Consider the following 17,953-nt stretch of genomic DNA (forward strand, 5'->3'; position numbering starts at 1 on the left):
AGCTCCTTGTTCTAACGCGTTATTGATAATTTTTTGTTTTCTATCATGGTTCATTATCATTCAATGTCGTGAAATACTCCTCTTTTATAATACAGAATATTATCAATAATCGCCTCAACCTCCAGAAATATTAAATAGAATAATATAACAATGATGTTTGTCAGAGAGGCCCAGAAGCATTTTTACTTTTCTTCTGATGGATTCTCGTAATTGTTTAAAAAATGGAACAACAAAGGGCAATAACTAATACAAATTGTGGATCGTGAAAACCTTGAAATCGAGTTTGGGTGCATTCAATTACTCTATTTCCATCACAAATGTCCACTTAACTGTAATTACATTTTAAATGCTGCAAATTACGTTAACGTTACCTCATATACCGAGGATATTTGAAGCTACAATCACACGTTGTTGAGGATATAAAAGTTAAATTTACACAAATTTTACTTATATTGTTAAACCCGACAATTAGCTAACTGGTATTGCAAGGACAACGTCGTTTCCTCGTTGTAAAGTTGTAAAAGTATCGCTCACATGGAAAGAAACTGTGCCCTCAGGGCAGAGACTTGATCAAGTATCGTCTCTTTCCTCACCACACGAAGAATTGAATAGATAGATGTAGACAAACGAGAACAGCAATACATTCTTTGAGTTGGTTTTCAGTGTATTTTCTACCATTTGTTATTTTTCCTTCAAAGTATTTACTAGTTTTAGCCTGGTGTTAAATAAAACGCAAAATCTGAATGAGGCTTTATGTAATTTTCTTCAACCATCAAGTTTTTTGAATATCAGTGAAATTTCTTCAGTCAGTCAGTGTGGTTGACTAGTGCAGCAAACTAGTAGATCACCAATATAAAAAATAACTAAACTTATTTATATTTTTACGATCATTAGCTTCTAAATACTTCATTTCAAATTTCTATCCAACCTCGTTCCGTGTGATGGAAGATGAAAGTTTGAAAGTGAGTACATTCAAGTAATAATTAGAAATAATGAAATAGCTTTAAAGCAAGCCACTGTGAAGCCTTTTTTACAGTTTAATTAAATGTACTTTTTGATCGGTATATTCATGTATTTGTGCCCACAGCATATGTCGAAAATATTAGGTCGATGATATATTAAAATTGAACCAACCTATATCTAGTTGCATCTAGCGCGACATTGGGTTAATGGTTTATGCCCCAAGCAATTCGTAGTGGTTGGGATTCATTTATCTTTACATTCTCTTTCAGCGTTTGTAAAAATGAATTTTGATCAATTCTGTTTGTAACAAATCTCATTCTTATTAGAACATTATTTCATTCGTCAGAATCATTAGAAACATTTTTGATTCAAACTTGTAATAAATGTTTTTTTTTTTCAGGAAGGAAGCCGAACGCCATCGCCAATCGAAGAAGAATCCTTCCGTAAAAAAATTTTAGAAAACCGTCATAAACTACGCACGGACGAAAATACAAACGGATTTAATTCAGAAACCGAGGGAGAGTGGGAAACTGAGAACGCAGAGACAGATTCGGAGTCAGAACAAAAAGAAGATACAGATAATAATCAAGTAATTAACTAGTTTTGATTCAATTCGAGTAATATCAATATTTGTGACACCGATTCACAAAAGTAGACTTACAAATACAGATACCGCTACGTTGTGTGCTACTAGTGGCTGGTACGTTTAAGAATTGCAGGTTAAATATAATTGTCCAGATTTCTGGATTGCCCAGTGAGTAACTATGCCCCCCGTCATTCCCGAAACCATCCAGTTGATTTTCGACAGGGTCAATTACAGAAAGGCAATGTTGCGCGTCACAACATTGAATTATTAAAACTGACATATACGTTTTGTGCAGGTATCGATTGATAACAACTTGAAAAAAAGAATGCTAAAAGATTCTTCCTCGTCATCTTCTGAATCTTCGGATTCTGATATTGAGGAGACACCGCACCCTCAGATTGAGAAAGAAGATTCTACTCCTCTTGCAAAAGATGATACGCCGTCTTCTTCTGAGTTAGACACTGAAAAGAAACAGAAAGAAATATCTCGGACTTCTGAGAACGAGAATATCTCAACTCATTCAGATGAGGACAAAGATTCTTCCTCAATATATTCTGAAGAAGAAGAGCCGCATGGATTTACTGGATCTTATGACATTAGTCCTGTGAACGAAACATCAATAATTCCATCTCATTCAGATCACGAAGCTGACGATGATAATGGTATCATTCCGGGAAAGTTTTCTACAATAAGAAGTCGAGCGCGGTCGTCATCTTCTAGCTCTTCAGATTCAGACGAAGACGAAAGAGGAGAAATTGACAAAGGGAACGCAGATGGCGGTATTGAACATGATGGCAAAAGAAATTTAGAATTCGACAAAAATTCTTCGCCTGGTAGAAGTGATAACGAGGATACACAAGATCAACCGACTTCCCCTGTTGAAAAACTATCTGCCAAAGAACTTCCTGTCGTTCTGGATACGCCATCGTCTTCTTCGTCGGAGTCTGGAGATGAGAATGATAGGATACCATCCGCATCCGAAAAAACTCAACGACTTCCATCGTCGTCTTCTTCTTCTGACGCAGAGGAGGAAAATTTAGAAAGTAAAAAACAACTAGATGAAAAACCTATTAGAGCAAACCCTGATACCACTGAATTAAAAGAAGATAAAAATGAAGAGTACAATGCAGATTCCTCCACACAGTTGAATCGTGACTCTTCTTCATCGTCATCCAGCGAATCGGAAGAAGAAGGTGAACAAGAATCCGGAATCAATGCAAATGAATTGAAACAACCCAAGATAGCCGCTCTGCATGGACAAGATGCTTCTGTGTTCGAAGATAGCTCGAAAAAGATTGATCATCACTCGTCATCGTCCTCATCATCTAGCAGTGATTCAGAAATGGAAGCAGAAAGTCCTATCGTTGTGAACGGAACACATGTAGATGACGAACAAGAAATCGATTCACAGGTTTTGACTCCCCTGTCTTTGAAAAAGGCATTGGAACAGCGGGAAAGGGAATTGAAGTTGAAACGACAAGAGGAAGCGGGCGTAGCAGCGGGACTCGGCGCAAGGAGACCTTCAGAACATGGTAAATTATGTTGCATGATTCAAATCGATAACAACAAATTCGCAAATACTTTGCTTATTTGAAACCGTGGGTAAAAATATTTTTAATTTTGAATAAACACCTGTAATTCGCAATGTTTTTAGCTCTCGTAGCAGAACCGCATGCTCAAATTTTTCCAGAATCGTATTCTCCAGAAGCTTTCGATTTTGATGGCGATCCTTCATTGCGAGCTCGAACCGCGTCCGATTTTGGAGAGTCCGTAATGGGAGCCCCGCCCAAACTTCCACCTAAGCAAAGGAACATCCCAGTTACCGCACCAGACATTGGAGTTCACAGACAACGGCACAGTGATAAACCAACTGCATCAGATGAAGCCCGGCCGAACATATACCACGTAAAAGATAAGGTTTGTAATGTTAATTTTGTATTCACGAAAAAAATGTGATAGTGCGAAACAATTATTATTTTCTCATGTCGCTCATATTGAAATAGAACCTTTACCATTTTGAGAATAAGACTGAATAAAACATGATTTTGCAGGCTTCAGTCAATGAGAGAAATCCCATTACTCTCAAAGCCATGTCTACATAAAAGAGCATTTAAAAAATACCATCAACTATCAGATTTGAATTTACTCAAAAAACTTTCATTCATTCAGACTGCTTCTCTTGGTCGTGGAATGTGGTCTGACGATGGAGATGATTCAGAGTTGTCGCAACGCAATCAGCGTCATCATCCTCCAGCTGATCGTGTAATCGATTTTTCAAACGTAAGTTACGAATATTGTGGCCCACATTAGCCGCATTAGCAGGCATAGATGAACTGCGGATAAAAATATCAGCCAATTCTAAGATATGCTTTAAGCCTTTGTTCCAATTCTCATTGTCTAATTTATTGCAATGCACATAGTTGTTTTTGTTGTTCTGTGAGTCGAAGGGGAAATTTATTCTTGCTAAAACAATAATAGCTCTCAGCAAAAACATTTTGAAGTTTCATTTCAGCTTGGGGTTTTGCGACAAGTAATTTGTAATATTTATTTTCAAGAATCCCGATGGTGATCACTCGCTGAAAAGAAGTAGAAGCGGACGAAAGAGAGGATCATCAAGAAAACGATCCAAAGATAAACGACGCAGCAGAAGTCGATCTCCTAGTGGGTCAGTTTCGGCCCACAGAGTAATTGATTTTGACCAGTAAGTTATCACGTTTTTTTCATTGTATGGTTAGGAACACAGACTGTCTTCTGGTTTTGTTGGGCATGGACCAATAGAGGATAACACAATTAAAATTTAGTTGGCTATGTCGAATCGGTAAGATAACGATTATTCTATATATCGAAGAGTTTAATTCAGAGAAAAATATGGTTACGTAAATGAAAGAACAATATTAATTATAAAAAGTCTGATAATCATTGTTAAATCCCATATCCTTGCAGTAATGTCAATTATCTTTCAGAAATTTTTAATTTATAGAAGTCATGAGATTTCACATTCATTGTAAAAATTATTGTGACGTAAAAACAAATTGACAAAAATCAAAGCATGTGATATTTTAGATAAGAAGATCGACTTTGCGATAACTCACTGTAAAAAAGGGCTTTAGGCTAAAATTGTTGCTAGAAAAATAGTTGCTAGAATATTTTCACTATAAAAATTTTCTTATAAAAAAGAATACTGGTTAGCCAGGTTTAGCTCGTATTGCTGCATTTTGCCTCGGGCCATATGGAAACACTACGGACATAAATTTGCCGACTTTCCCAATCAGGATACGTGTGCCAGGGTCATGATTGCCAGATAGATTATCATGTGATATGGAAAAGTTTAGATAAAAGGTTTACAAATTGAGAAGCCTTGTGTAAATCGAATAATATTTTATGTGGGATTTTTGATCGATTTCCTTCTTTTTAGGGCAGTAGAAGTCAGTTTTACCTGCTCCAATTTAGTTAGATTTATAATTAAATTTCCTACAAACGTTTGATAGATTTATGTACGGAATAAAACAAAAATATATTTGCATGAAATTTCAGGAAAATATATTTAGGAAGCGATTTCAGGAAAAAGTAGGCTGCATTAAAGAAAATCAGTAAGCTTGAAGCTAAGAAAAAACCTCCCTCCGAGTTTTAGATGAAAGGTTAAACAGCGTGGTCGGAAATTTTAACTTCAGATCAGAATTATCTTGAATTAATCTAGCTATTGATTGGTGATGAAATGCTAATTTGCACTGTAAAGCAATACCATGAAAATCTAGCTCGAATTCGTTTTGCCTTATAAAATGATTTGTAAGGATATTCATTGGTATGCAGTAATGAAATAAGTAATTTTTTAAAAATATAGCTAACGCATTCCATAGCAGATTATTATTATTATGGTAAATCATTTCACAGTGGCAAGGGAAGGCCATTTGCAGTAGTTTCTTTTCAATTTTAATTATATTATTGCCATCAATGTTTACATTGCATCAATAAAATTTGTGAATAATCATTTTAAACAGAAATCCATACGAAGACCCTCGAAATGCAATAAATAAGCAAGCTTTGGTTAGCCTTCATGCTAATACATATGATACGGATGCTTATGACACTGTACCCGAAACTGGAGACGAACTAAACAAGCTTATCGAGAAAGCGAACAGGTAAAATGCATAAAATAAAATTTGATTTTGAATCCGTGCTATACTTTAGATATACGTTAAAGCATGATTCGGAGTTCTGCGGTCATCTGGAACTCGTCGGGCCTATGACAATCACCATTATGGCGTGAATAAATTCTGATTGTTCGGTCAAATACTTACATTGGAATTTAAATTATTTTCAGCCTTGGATACCACCATAGGTATCCTGGTGAAAACGAGGACGTATTTCCTAAAACCAAACTTCGTGAAAAAAATCTTGACTCCAAGCACCAAGACGCGTTTGCAAAAATCATAGCACCTTTACCAGTTCAGGTAAGAGATTCTCATATTGCTTTTCTTTATATCAATAGATCTTTGCCTGTGGACTATAGAGGCATTAACGCATTCAAAAACTAGAAATGATGAAACTTTCGAAATTAATAAAGAAAATAAGATATAAGTTAGTTATTATTTATCGTGTTTTTAGGAATATCATGTACTTCGATTCAGGAAACCCATAAGCATGATAACTTTTTTGGACTTGTTATTTAGCACATCCCCCTAATACATCGCGTGAATTATTATTAATAAAGAAAATAAGGACCTCCTGAAATATGTGTACCAAGATGGCGCACAACCTGAACTCAGGTTGTGTACCAGGTTAGGGTTCAGGTTGTGCGACATCTTGGTGCACATACTTCAGGAGGTCCTTATTTTCTTTATTAATAATAATTCACGCGATGTATTAGGGGGATGTGCTAAATAACAAGTCCAAAAAAATTATCATGCTTATGGGTTTCCTGGAGCGAAGTACATGATATTCCTAAAAACACGATAAATGATAACTAACTTATATCGAATTGATGCCCACAACTTCCGTAGCTATAACGAGTTTTTTGGGGGAGCCAGGTAAAAAAAATACTGAGAAGTTTATCAAGTACATTCGTAAAAATATGAATAATCCTGTAGTGGACGCTTTCATATTTGACTCTGAAAAATAGAAATTTTTATTCAGAAGTTGAAAAAAAGGCGGCTATTGTCCAAACAATAACTTAGATTGCACTAAAACAATCGGATCTTAGTCAAGTTGTCGAGACATTTAAATATTTGAATAATTTTTCCGAGCGTTGTATCGTATTTGAAAATGGTTTTAATTGATTTATTTGGACACAAAAATGAAGCATTTGATGTGGATTTCACATTCACGAGATAAGATATCTGGGGAATTCTTTTATCTGGTATCATAATATAGGTTGCGACTACATACTGAACTATAATTTTAAATTTTTTTTTTTAGACTTTAAAAATATTCAATGACGCAAATTATCTTTTTCTTTTTCAGGCAATTCCACCAGAACATCAATACAGGTGGGAATTGGTTCGCATCATTTTAAATTGATTGAACGTGATTACATGTATAATAGAATATTGTGATATTCCAATATGCCAGATATAATAAAAGGAGTATCTATATAGCACAAGAGAGAATGAACTCATTAAAAAAAACGAAAATTAATCTTGTTTAAATATTTTCACTCCCCGGATTATTTTTTTCTAAATCAAAACAAAATTCTATGAACCGATTCAACATTTATGAATTATTTTAAACTACAGTTCTGATACATCTAAAAGATCAAGTCGAAGTTTATCGAAGAAGAAACGGAAGAACAACCCGCCAGTAGAGGCTGTTGACGGTGACGACGAAATATCTTTAGCCGAGTCAGATATAAACAGGTAATGTGGTTTTCAGATAAACAATACGATTAAAATTTCCTATTTTATAAAGAATTCCTTTACGTTTAGATTTACCCAACCGAGTCCGCCACCTCCAGAACCGTCTTTACCGTTTGTTACAGAGATTTATCCGTCGGATTACACGGAATTTGAATCATTTTCCGAAGGAGAATTCCTTGACCAAAACGTTAGTGTAAGTTGATATGTACGTTGTCACATTGCTAGGTAGTTGTACATTAGGTACTAATGCGATTTGTTGCTATTTACTCGCGATGTATATTTCGATGTACCCTGAAAACTACAGAATACTGTTAAACTATTAGGAGAAAAACTACAACTTCAAATATAATTACAGAAACCAGAACGTGTTTCGTCTTTCATGAGTGAGGATACCTTACAGGATATGTACAATCCTGCTTTACAAACAGGAGGAGAAAGTGCTTATGATACAGTTGCTGACAACGATCAAGAAACAGACATTGACATATCACCAAAAGGTAGTAAGCATTAAAAATTCAAATTATTAATCAATGCATTTCTCATTGACGTACACATCTACTAGGTTTGGAACAGTTGTTTCGAACCAATATGTACATAAATACACTGTGAATTTTTGCTCGTTCGTAACAAAGGTTCCACTGAAATTGGTACGTTCAACAAATGCACCGAAACTGAAAATAACCATACCGACCTTACCGATAACGTTGCTGGCTCTAAGTCAAATTGTATATATACAATTCCTTGTTATTCTGATACTTCAACAGTTTGAAAATGTACAAAAATTAGAAATATAAACTTTGAACTGATCTAATATAATGTTTTTTTGCTTTGAATTAAATCAAGTGTTGTTATCGTTAATATTCTTTGACGCCAAATATATATATATCATATGCTAGTGTAATGCGCCCCTATGTAATGTAATCTATATTTTTGGATATATTGAACATATGCAATGTCATGTAGTCAGTATAAGTGAATCGGTGCGCTGTATATCTCAATATTCATTTATGCTAATCATATAAAATAATTTATTACTATTTTGCTAATGAATTTAAAGTGACTCGGCCCGATGATAATTACTATAACATATTTGAAGATACAGCTATGGAGAATAAGTGTAAAAGTTACAATTCTTTATTTATCGTTATTTTAACAGCTCATTTGAATCCGATAGTAAGTTCAAACTTTCAAATTGTATCGGACATCAACGGAAGCAAATCATTTCCTGCTCGTCTGAGGGAAGGAAAACGTAAAAAGTAAGATTTGTTTAGCAAATGCAATCACTTTTGTCGTTGATTTATTAAGCTGAATACACGTATAGAACACAATTGGTCAGAGATAACAGTGAAGTTACACAATGAATAAAACTATAAATGATTCTTTGACATGCATAACTCCAACCGTTCAAATGTGCATGCATCCTCTCATCCTGTTGTAGTTGAATAATGTATATGTCTGAGGAAGTCTGACTTTGGTCAGCCGACACGTTACAGAAATATATTTATGTTAGTGTGCAGCAAGACCCTTGAATCACTTAGTTATCTTTGCTCCTGCTACATCAGCCTTGTATTACAGCAGCAGCCTTGTCCTGAGAAAGGTTAACTAGTTAGTTGGTCCTGCAAAAATGAAATCAATATCATATTTCTGTCGTTTTAATTTTTGAACATCAAAAATGATATGGCTATTTTTTAAATAATACTCATTAAGCAAATCACGATAAATAATTTAATAGGATCAGTAAAATTATATCAAAAATCTAATCGAGGATGTTAATACAATGATATTCTGATTTCAAAAATTTAGAGAACGACCAGGTTTGGAACATCTTGCTATACCGTTGCATCAATCGTCAAAGAAGAAAAACGCCTATCCGCAATCTCTTCCATACTTTGGACAAGACTTCACCGAAGAAGAAGACGACTTTGATCGCATACCGAGAAGAACTGGAAGTGTTGACGACATACCAGGAATTTATCCAATTGCAAATCCAAGCATAATCGTTCATCGTCAGGCCACTCATCCAAAAGGATATTATCAACCACCAATCATACAAGAGACCATGGTTCAAAACTCTTCGGCAGCTCCACCTCTTCCTAAAAAAGAGAAAAAGAAGAAAGATAAGAAACAAAAAGAACAGTCAGACAAAGTAAGATTGAACATAATTATTTACGATGTTCTTCTGGTTGGTATATTGTACGCTGAAGGTACGCCATTTCTCTGCATCAATCTATATCTCACTCTCGCATATATTGATAATCCAAATACTTTTTCTATATATATGCTCATTATATAATTATAATAATATACTCACATATTTCGTGTTATGGAGGGTGTGAGACAGGTGTAAATTAAATCAATATCAACAAAACAGGAATGCGTGAACTATTATGATACTCTAATAATTATCTTGTGTTTGTAATTGTACAACTTGAACATATTAAGGTAAAATGGTATTTATATACTTGTTTTCAGCAGGTACCGCAGATACATGTGTCGGTCGGACAAGCTGAAGGAGAAGCAAATAACAGTCTTAATAACAATCTGCAAATTAATGTCTTGCCATCTGACGATCCGAACATTATAAATTTGAATATCCGTAGTACAAGCGTTAATCCGACTGGTCCACAATCTCTTCCAGTAGTTACTCATCAGCCCAGTATTGTTTACCCGGAACCAACGTATCCTCGAAATCAGGAATCTGTTGTAGCTGCTGTTCATTCTCCGCCATTTATGTCTCTTCAGCAGTCACAACTGCAAGATAACCAACATCGAGTAGTTGACGTTAGTGCCCCACCAATGATACAAACTGGAGATGATCTTCCACCACCAGGTAAGTTCATTCAGACATGACCTTTTATTTCTGATATTTGATTGTTTAATAACTATTGTTTCTTCATTTATATATGCTACTAAAATCTGTTTCGATCTCAGAGTGCTTTTAATAGGAGTTAAATGCAATGAGATTTCGTATATATATATCTATATATATTACAGTTCAATATTCTACAAACGGAGGTGTGATGATGGCCGGGGGAGTTGCAACTGAAATTTTACCCAACCCAATATTAGCTGCGGCTGCACCGCAGCAATACGGAAATCCACAACCCAGAGTTGAAGCCTTGCCGCCGGCAGCACAACAATCTGTACCCTACCCGACCATTTCTCTCGGGGCCCAGCAACAGACCAGCGTCTATCCACCAGCACTGCCTGCGACTCAGTCTCTACCTGTGGCTCCGCCTCAAGCACCACCTCCAGTTTTGAATACTACAGTTTCATCTGCACCAGTACAGCAACCATCTCTACAGCCAAACAATCAAGCTACTGTAGTAAACGTTGAAAGTCCGTGGCCACTTCCTGAAGATCGACATAGGTGCGTAAGACTACAAATTTCATGATATGGATGTGTCATATATTAAATATATATTGCATGCAGAAATAGCAATCAGCTTATATGGGTATGTATTCTGTTGAGGATATCATTGCTGGCTCACACAGCATTATTATACCTCCATGTGTACTTTTGTTATTTTGGCAATACAAAAACGAGCAACTTGGCATTATTCAAAACTTTGATCCTATTTATAAAGTACAGGTTCATAAATTTTTCACTGACAAATTATTCTGAAGATTTTATTATTTTCATTTGAGCAGCTCACTACCAAGCAGTCTGCGTAACTCAAAATCTGAGAGAATGCATCAAGGAGATAGTGGAATTGATTTAACAGTTCATGGACGAAGTCGGCATCCTAGAAGCAAAACACCCAAAAACAGGCGAAGACGATCAGCTAGCAGGTATAAAATGAAACAAACATAACTACACCAAGTTGGTTTAATATAGCACGAAATATTAAATGCAGTGCCTTTGTACAATTCTACACAATCTGTGTCTGGCGGACTAACGTAAGCATATGAACGATTGCGTTTAAATAACTCTATAGTAGTTCACTGAAATTTTCAGCAATGTACATAATATATTATATATATATATAATATATCACAACCATTCAGATCGTCAGCAAATCGAAGTACCACATCATCTTCCGATGAAGGATCAAGGAGAAGAAGACGACCGTCTTCGCAGAAGAAATTCAAATCGCATGGTATGGTCATCTACGTTTTATATAAACCTTTAAAAGTCACCCTTGTTAAAGTTGTTCTAAGAATCGCCGTATTTCACAAAAATAGCCTTAGCATGGCGCTATAACGACGGTAGCAGTATTTGTTGAATGAAGATATTTCCCAACTAAATTTTATATTGTGATCGAAAAGGTTACATTTAAACTTTGCAGTCGCCATTTGATGATTCAGAACCTACATTAATAATCATAATTTTCAATAAAAGGAACACAAAGCTAACAGACTATTGTCGCAAAATTTGCTTGCGCTATTTAAGAATCAACGTTTAACGAATAATAATTATATTTGCAGATTACTTAGCAGAGCGACCAACAGATGAATACATGGAATGGTACAGCGAAAAACATTTGAAACCATCGTGCTGTTATTTGTTTGCCAAGCATCTAATGTTCGCAATCAATTTTATATTTACACTGGTAAGATTAATTATAATATTACATACTCCAGGGTGAACATTCTGGGATACTCCTGTGGTATGCGAACAAGATGGCGGACACCAGAACGTAGTATGTGTACCAGGTTAGGGTTAGGCCATAATTTCAGGTACAAATACTACGGGAGTCTCTTGGCTAGTCCACGACCTCGTAATAGAACTTAAATAAGGAAAATTGGTACAAAATTATTGCCTAAACCTAACCTGGCATACTACGTTCTGGTGTCCGCCATCTCGGTTCGCATACTACAGGAGTACTCCTTCTGGCCGGTATGAACCTGGTCAGGTTAGGGTTATCAGGTTGGGCGCCATCTTGGTGCACATACTTCGAGAGCACCAATAAAACTTTTTAATAACTTTCAACTGCAATCTTATTCTACAGGCTGGATTAGCACTGGTTGGTTTTGGAATCTGGGGATTGATTGACCTGCATCAAAACGGTATCACTGATCCTGAGATCATCTTTCTGGATCCACTATTTGCAGTTCTCGTTATTGGCTTCGTTGTAACCCTTGTTGCGTTTCATGGTGCGGCTGGTTTCGTACGAGATAATATCTGTATGCTGAAGTAAGTTCTCCGGGATAAGATGGTTATTATTATATGTTGAACACCACCGACGCGATTGAACAATTTATTATCGTTAAGTGTAACAGAATGTTCTCGTAAATCGCCCAAGTATAATAGTGTCTTTCAAATCAAATTGCTGTATGTATATTGTTCTCAGACGAGGGGCCCGTGGCTCACCAAGAGGGCCACAGAGCAATTAAAGGGGGCCACAATACTTGGCGCAAAACTGATTTTACTTTTCTTTTACAAGAAAACTCCCCGTTCTTCTTAGTGTCATTGCTTGATAAGGTTATTTCACATTCAACTAGTGTATTCACTTTGTTGAGCATGAATTGTTTTGTCATATTGTTATTTGAAATCTACCAATTGAAATAACATTATAAATATCACCGGAATAATAAACAGGGGGGGGGGGGGGGGGGGCATGAGTGCTAAAAACACCCGGAAGGGGCCAAGAGCTATTAAGGTTTGGGAACCCCTGCTTTATGTCATTGCGTTGTTTGTAAATTGTTAGGTATTATTTTCTTAAATATCGTAAATTATCTAGCTAGGTTAAATGACAATTTTTGACGTCCATACTGGAGATAAATTAAATGCATTTTTTCTTATTCTGAAATCTTTTTTTATTTTTAGGTGTTTCGGATCATTGCTCGTCATTCTTTGTATTTTATTCACAGTCGGAGGGATAGTTTTCTGGGCCATGCTTAGCCAAGTGAAAGAATTTGTAAGTTGACAATAGAAATTTTTTTAACATATATTGGGAATTGAAATTTCTCATGTTTTTAATTGTGTAATTTAATTTTTAGACAATATCGAGATTTAACCGTAATATTGAAATGTACAATCTCGAGACGAGAGTTGGATTATCTTATTCCATTGATCTCATGCAATCAACATTTGAATGTTGCGGAATGGAAAAGCCACAAACTTCCCAGTGGTCAAGTAACGAGTAAGTATTGCCTAACACTCTAACTTGGCCCCCGAAAGTAAAGGGTAAAACAAATAAAAATAAATACATCTGATACTTTCTGGATTCGATACTTGTTTGAATGATTTATTGAGGCACCTTTTGCATCAAATTTTCTGTTTCGATATCGTATTCGTGATTGATTGCAAAAGCAGCTACTCTGACAAATATCTCGTAACATACGTATAGTATTCTATTAGGATTTTTTGGTAAATGAAATGAGAGCTACGAACTTAACTTCAAATATCAGTCTTGTCATTTTTTGATATAATGACACAATTTTATACACTATTCAGATTCCGAAAAAATTCAGTCTGCAAAAAGTTATATGTATACTACTAAGATTTATTATTATTATTAAAATTTCAGATTATTCAAATGCACTGCTACCCGATCAAGATGTCCCCTACCAAAGTCTTGTTGTAGAACTACGGCCGACAGTAAACTGAGTTGTCATGCACAATCAGGTAAATAGAATGTTTAGATATTCCTGTGAATTTTAGTAATTCGCATCTCTCAAAACCATTTTATAAAAGTTTAATACATTGCTTTACTGACATCGATTCCATAATGTTCTCTCCCCCTCTCTTCATGTCTACCAGACAAAATGAACGGTTATTGAGGTATATGTTATATTTCAAAGTTTTTTTTTTTTTTCAATATTTATTAATTTCATGACCACTTTTTGTTATTTATATGTATTGATTTGTGGAAATGTTAAATACAGATCTGAAGTTCGACAAACCATGTGTTGAAGCAATGTCGAAAGCAGTTAAAAACAACACACCAGTAATAATCGGAGTATGGTTGGGAATATGGGCATTCATGATGATCGAAATGGTGTGCATTTATTTCATGGTAAGAAAACTTGGCAGAAGATTGTTAGAAAAAGCTTTTGAACTAAACGAAGAGTTTAGAAATACAGTTTCCATTACATTTCAGTTTCATTTAAAATGTCACAAAATTAGATGTGATCAGATTATATTACAAACAATGGATATTGTAACATAAACTGTAATTTGACTATCATGATTCGGGCAATAAGAGATTAATAAAGACCATAATGCACATATTCAAATAAAGTTAAACATAGTGGTCTAATACCGACAATAGTAATATTATGAAATATGGTTATGTTCTGTTCCCAATTGCTGATATTCACAAGGTCTCTGACATAATGAGATTACGCTCATATTAATATTAATGCCGCGTTCACTTGAAGCCCTAATTGGATGTGAAACCTTTTTAAAATTTTTCCATGAATAAGAGTTGGACGAAAAGACGCTGAGTCATTGTACACGCGATAATGTAAGATATATGTGATAACGTGAGATGTACTTGCATTATTCAAAAATAAACAATATCATAGAGTGAAAATTTTACCTTGGAATAGATGAGTACAATACTGATGGTGTTTGTTGAATTCATGTATATATCAGCTTAACGTTAGCCATATTATAATAATACCCTCTGCATTAAATGCTCATCCTTTTAAAAAAAGACCATCAACTACCAATCAATTATTTTCCAGTGTAAAGAGATTCAGTATCTCCAAAAGATAAGAAATTTCCTTAAGGATCCCGTGAAGCACATGAGAGAACGTCGTCAAACACAAGAAGACGATGCGTCTGACGAAGATGTTAGTGACGTATCTTCAGATGAAAGCAGCTCTGAAACAGATAGCTCAGAGGAAGAATATAGAAGGCGAAAGAGCAAAAACCGAAAGAAGAGAGAAAAAAGAACGAAAAACAAACGAGACAAAAAACGAAAAAACAAGAATATTGGAGGAAGAACAACCAGCAAACGTGGGAGGAGAGGATCATACCATGTAAACAGAACATTTTCTATCCAGGACGAAAGGTCATCGCATGGAAAACGCAGTCGCCGTGGGTCAAGGCATAGCAGAGGCAGACGCGGAAGTTACTAACTATAGTATGAAATTTCCTTTTAAAATGTATAAGAAAAAGGTTTTTGAAATGTACAGATCAAAGGTCAAATGTAGTACTACAGATGACTTTGAACATAAGCAAATAGTATTTTTAATTTTTACTTTTAACATTACCAGTTGCTGACGAAAATATTGATTTGAGTACATAGAACTCTTGTTTCTGGCATGCTTCGGTTTGACCGTTCGAGAAAGTCGACAAGATCAATCCTGTCAAGATAACACGATGTAAAAAAACAACCGCTGTAGAATGCAAATGTAATTTATAAATGAAACATGACTTCTCTATCGTAAAGTTGTATTTATTTTGTTTTAGTGCGCATATATATATATATAAATGTATGTATAGATATATATGTATGAAGTTTGGACCAAGTGTAAAGCATTGCTGCACCGTCGATTGTCGGTATTTCATAAGTGAAAAACATAAATGAAAAATGAACTATTCTTTTTATGTGGTCACATTTATGAATTTTTAAAAGCATTCTTGTCTCAGTAATGTATCATTACTAATTTATGAATTCTGGATACGAGAAGAATAGTTTCGTTTATGTTATATGACAACTCAAATATTAGAAGCAGTATTGTATCTAGTTAAATAGAAAGTACTCTTTATAAATTCATGAATTTATTTAGTGAAGTAAATTTCAATCATTGCCAAAAATAACGTTAAAATATCGCCAAAATTTGAATGGCATGTATTCATTTGTTTTTTTCATTTAAACTTTGATCATATCAATCGCATATTGCAAGGACAATGAATTAAAATCTTTTAACGTAACGAATATTTATATTATAACAATAAATTTATTCCAAATTTGCTTTCAATTAAATAAAATTACTTTTGTGGAATGTTTACATTATTTGAATCTTTAATATTGCTTGCTAAAGCGTTGCTGAATATACGTCCAGCCAATAGCAGTTGTATTTTATCAACTTGATAAGTATATTGGAATAGCAAAATAGTACGATACATTATTAGGTAGAGTGTGCTATTCCGTGACAGTCAAATAATCAATGGTTAAAGAATCAAGATATTTTTTGCATGTAAAAGCGAAGCCAAGAGAATTCTTAACAATGGATTATACAGCAGTAATCTAAGAAGAAATTTATTTTAATATAATCTCATCGAAATAAAAGTACCAGATTTTAAATATTGTACCTAACATGAATCAATGAACGTTTACGCGATTTTTGCGTTTCCCTCCCATTTGTGGGTTAAATTAACGTCTTCATCTGCAAAAAGCAACATTTTATTTCTAATTTTTCCTTTTTTCCATCCTGTATTTGCTAAAATATTCTATCATCTATTATGTTCAGGTATATGTAGCATCGTCGTGACTATTTTATTAAAAAAAAATTATTTGTTATAGGATGAGCTAATTAGTCGGCATTTTAACTTAGTCTAAAATCTAAATCATCTATTCGAAGGTGCGTAAAGTGTATATCAGAAATACTCGGCTCTAAAGGAAACATTGATTATTTTTTTTAATATTATCAAAACATCTGAGCGTGAATTTATAGGAATAAAAATTATTCATTTATTTAAACTTTATACATAAAAAAATAGAGACAGCACTCCTAATAGTTCGAGCCCAAAATCGTTGTGTGTTCGCATAGCGTATAAAATACAAATTTAAAACACAGACCGACTAGAAAAAGGACTGTCCAGCAGCAATAGAGACACGTTAACGTAGAATTCAAGCTGTTGTAGTTCGAATGCAATATTTTTACAACAATCAAAGAAAAAAATATTAAAATATTACCCATAATATTAATATGTATGCGTATGCCTCCAAGTATACTAGAGCACGTAATCGAACGAAAATCACTTTCTGTTTACGTTTTTCATGAATTGCTGTGAATAATAACGCGAATGTAATTCTAATTTGCATATGATTATTGTACTAATCATAATGTATCAAATACATTCGGTTAAAATATTCAATGTTTCAACTAAATTAATAGTTTGAGTCTTTTCGAGTGGTACGTGTTTTGAATAATCAATCAGCACTGACGCACTGTGAATATCTAACATGTGGTCATTATAAAAAATATTATTCTTGATTTCTAAATTATCCTCATTATCAACATTTAAATTGAGTAGTAAATAAGGTAAATTTATAAAATACGGGGTAGCACGATAAGTCATGTGAGTGAGTAACTGGCTTCATCGAGTACATGGTCACGAAGGTTATTGTAATGTGCACTATGTACTATGTCTTATTTAATTAATGCGCGATTTTATAGAAGATCTAGAGAATATCGTTTAGACATAGTATCTCAAAGCGTAATTTGTAAGATGCTAAGTATTCCGATGTTGTATAACAGGGGGTGGGCAAGATTTTTGATCCAGGGGTCAAAAATTTTGCCCACTTCGACTCGCGGGCCATAAAAGTGTAACGTAAAAAGTTACATTTTATGAAAAATATTTACAGTGTTAAAAAGCAAAGGTGGGAAACAATAAGCCTCGTTTTAAAACTAAATGTAACCGCAATCTCAA

The 17,953-nt window shown here is 34.5% G+C and overlaps 1 protein-coding gene across 3 annotated transcripts; it reads left to right on the plus strand.

The window, feature by feature from the left end:
• Nucleotides 1-804: 804 nt before the first annotated feature.
• On the plus strand, nucleotides 805-16,313 carry LOC120347293 (uncharacterized). 3 transcript variants are annotated; one of them, XM_039417204.2, is made up of 25 exons: nucleotides 805-962; nucleotides 1,364-1,552; nucleotides 1,845-3,081; nucleotides 3,204-3,466; nucleotides 3,719-3,829; nucleotides 4,105-4,250; nucleotides 5,548-5,688; nucleotides 5,871-6,000; nucleotides 7,010-7,035; nucleotides 7,282-7,401; nucleotides 7,471-7,594; nucleotides 7,757-7,898; nucleotides 8,558-8,657; nucleotides 9,205-9,547; nucleotides 9,874-10,231; nucleotides 10,396-10,771; nucleotides 11,053-11,193; nucleotides 11,410-11,501; nucleotides 11,830-11,954; nucleotides 12,354-12,538; nucleotides 13,172-13,262; nucleotides 13,345-13,487; nucleotides 13,875-13,972; nucleotides 14,233-14,363; nucleotides 15,037-16,313. In XM_039417204.2, the coding sequence occupies exons 1-25, from the start codon at nucleotides 942-944 to the stop codon at nucleotides 15,430-15,432; spliced, it is 5,229 nt and encodes a 1,742-aa protein (XP_039273138.2). In that variant the 5' UTR covers nucleotides 805-941; the 3' UTR covers nucleotides 15,433-16,313. The 3 variants fall into 3 exon arrangements, with proteins under 3 accessions (XP_039273138.2, XP_039273139.2, XP_039273140.2); XM_039417205.2 differs by having other exon boundaries at nucleotides 9,877-10,231; XM_039417206.2 differs by having other exon boundaries at nucleotides 7,471-7,588.
• Nucleotides 16,314-17,953: the final 1,640 nt, after the last annotated feature.

The sequence above is a fragment of the Styela clava genome, chromosome 11 (assembly GCF_964204865.1).
Source record: "Styela clava chromosome 11, kaStyClav1.hap1.2, whole genome shotgun sequence".
Classification (NCBI taxonomy): Eukaryota; Metazoa; Chordata; class Ascidiacea; order Stolidobranchia; family Styelidae; genus Styela; species Styela clava.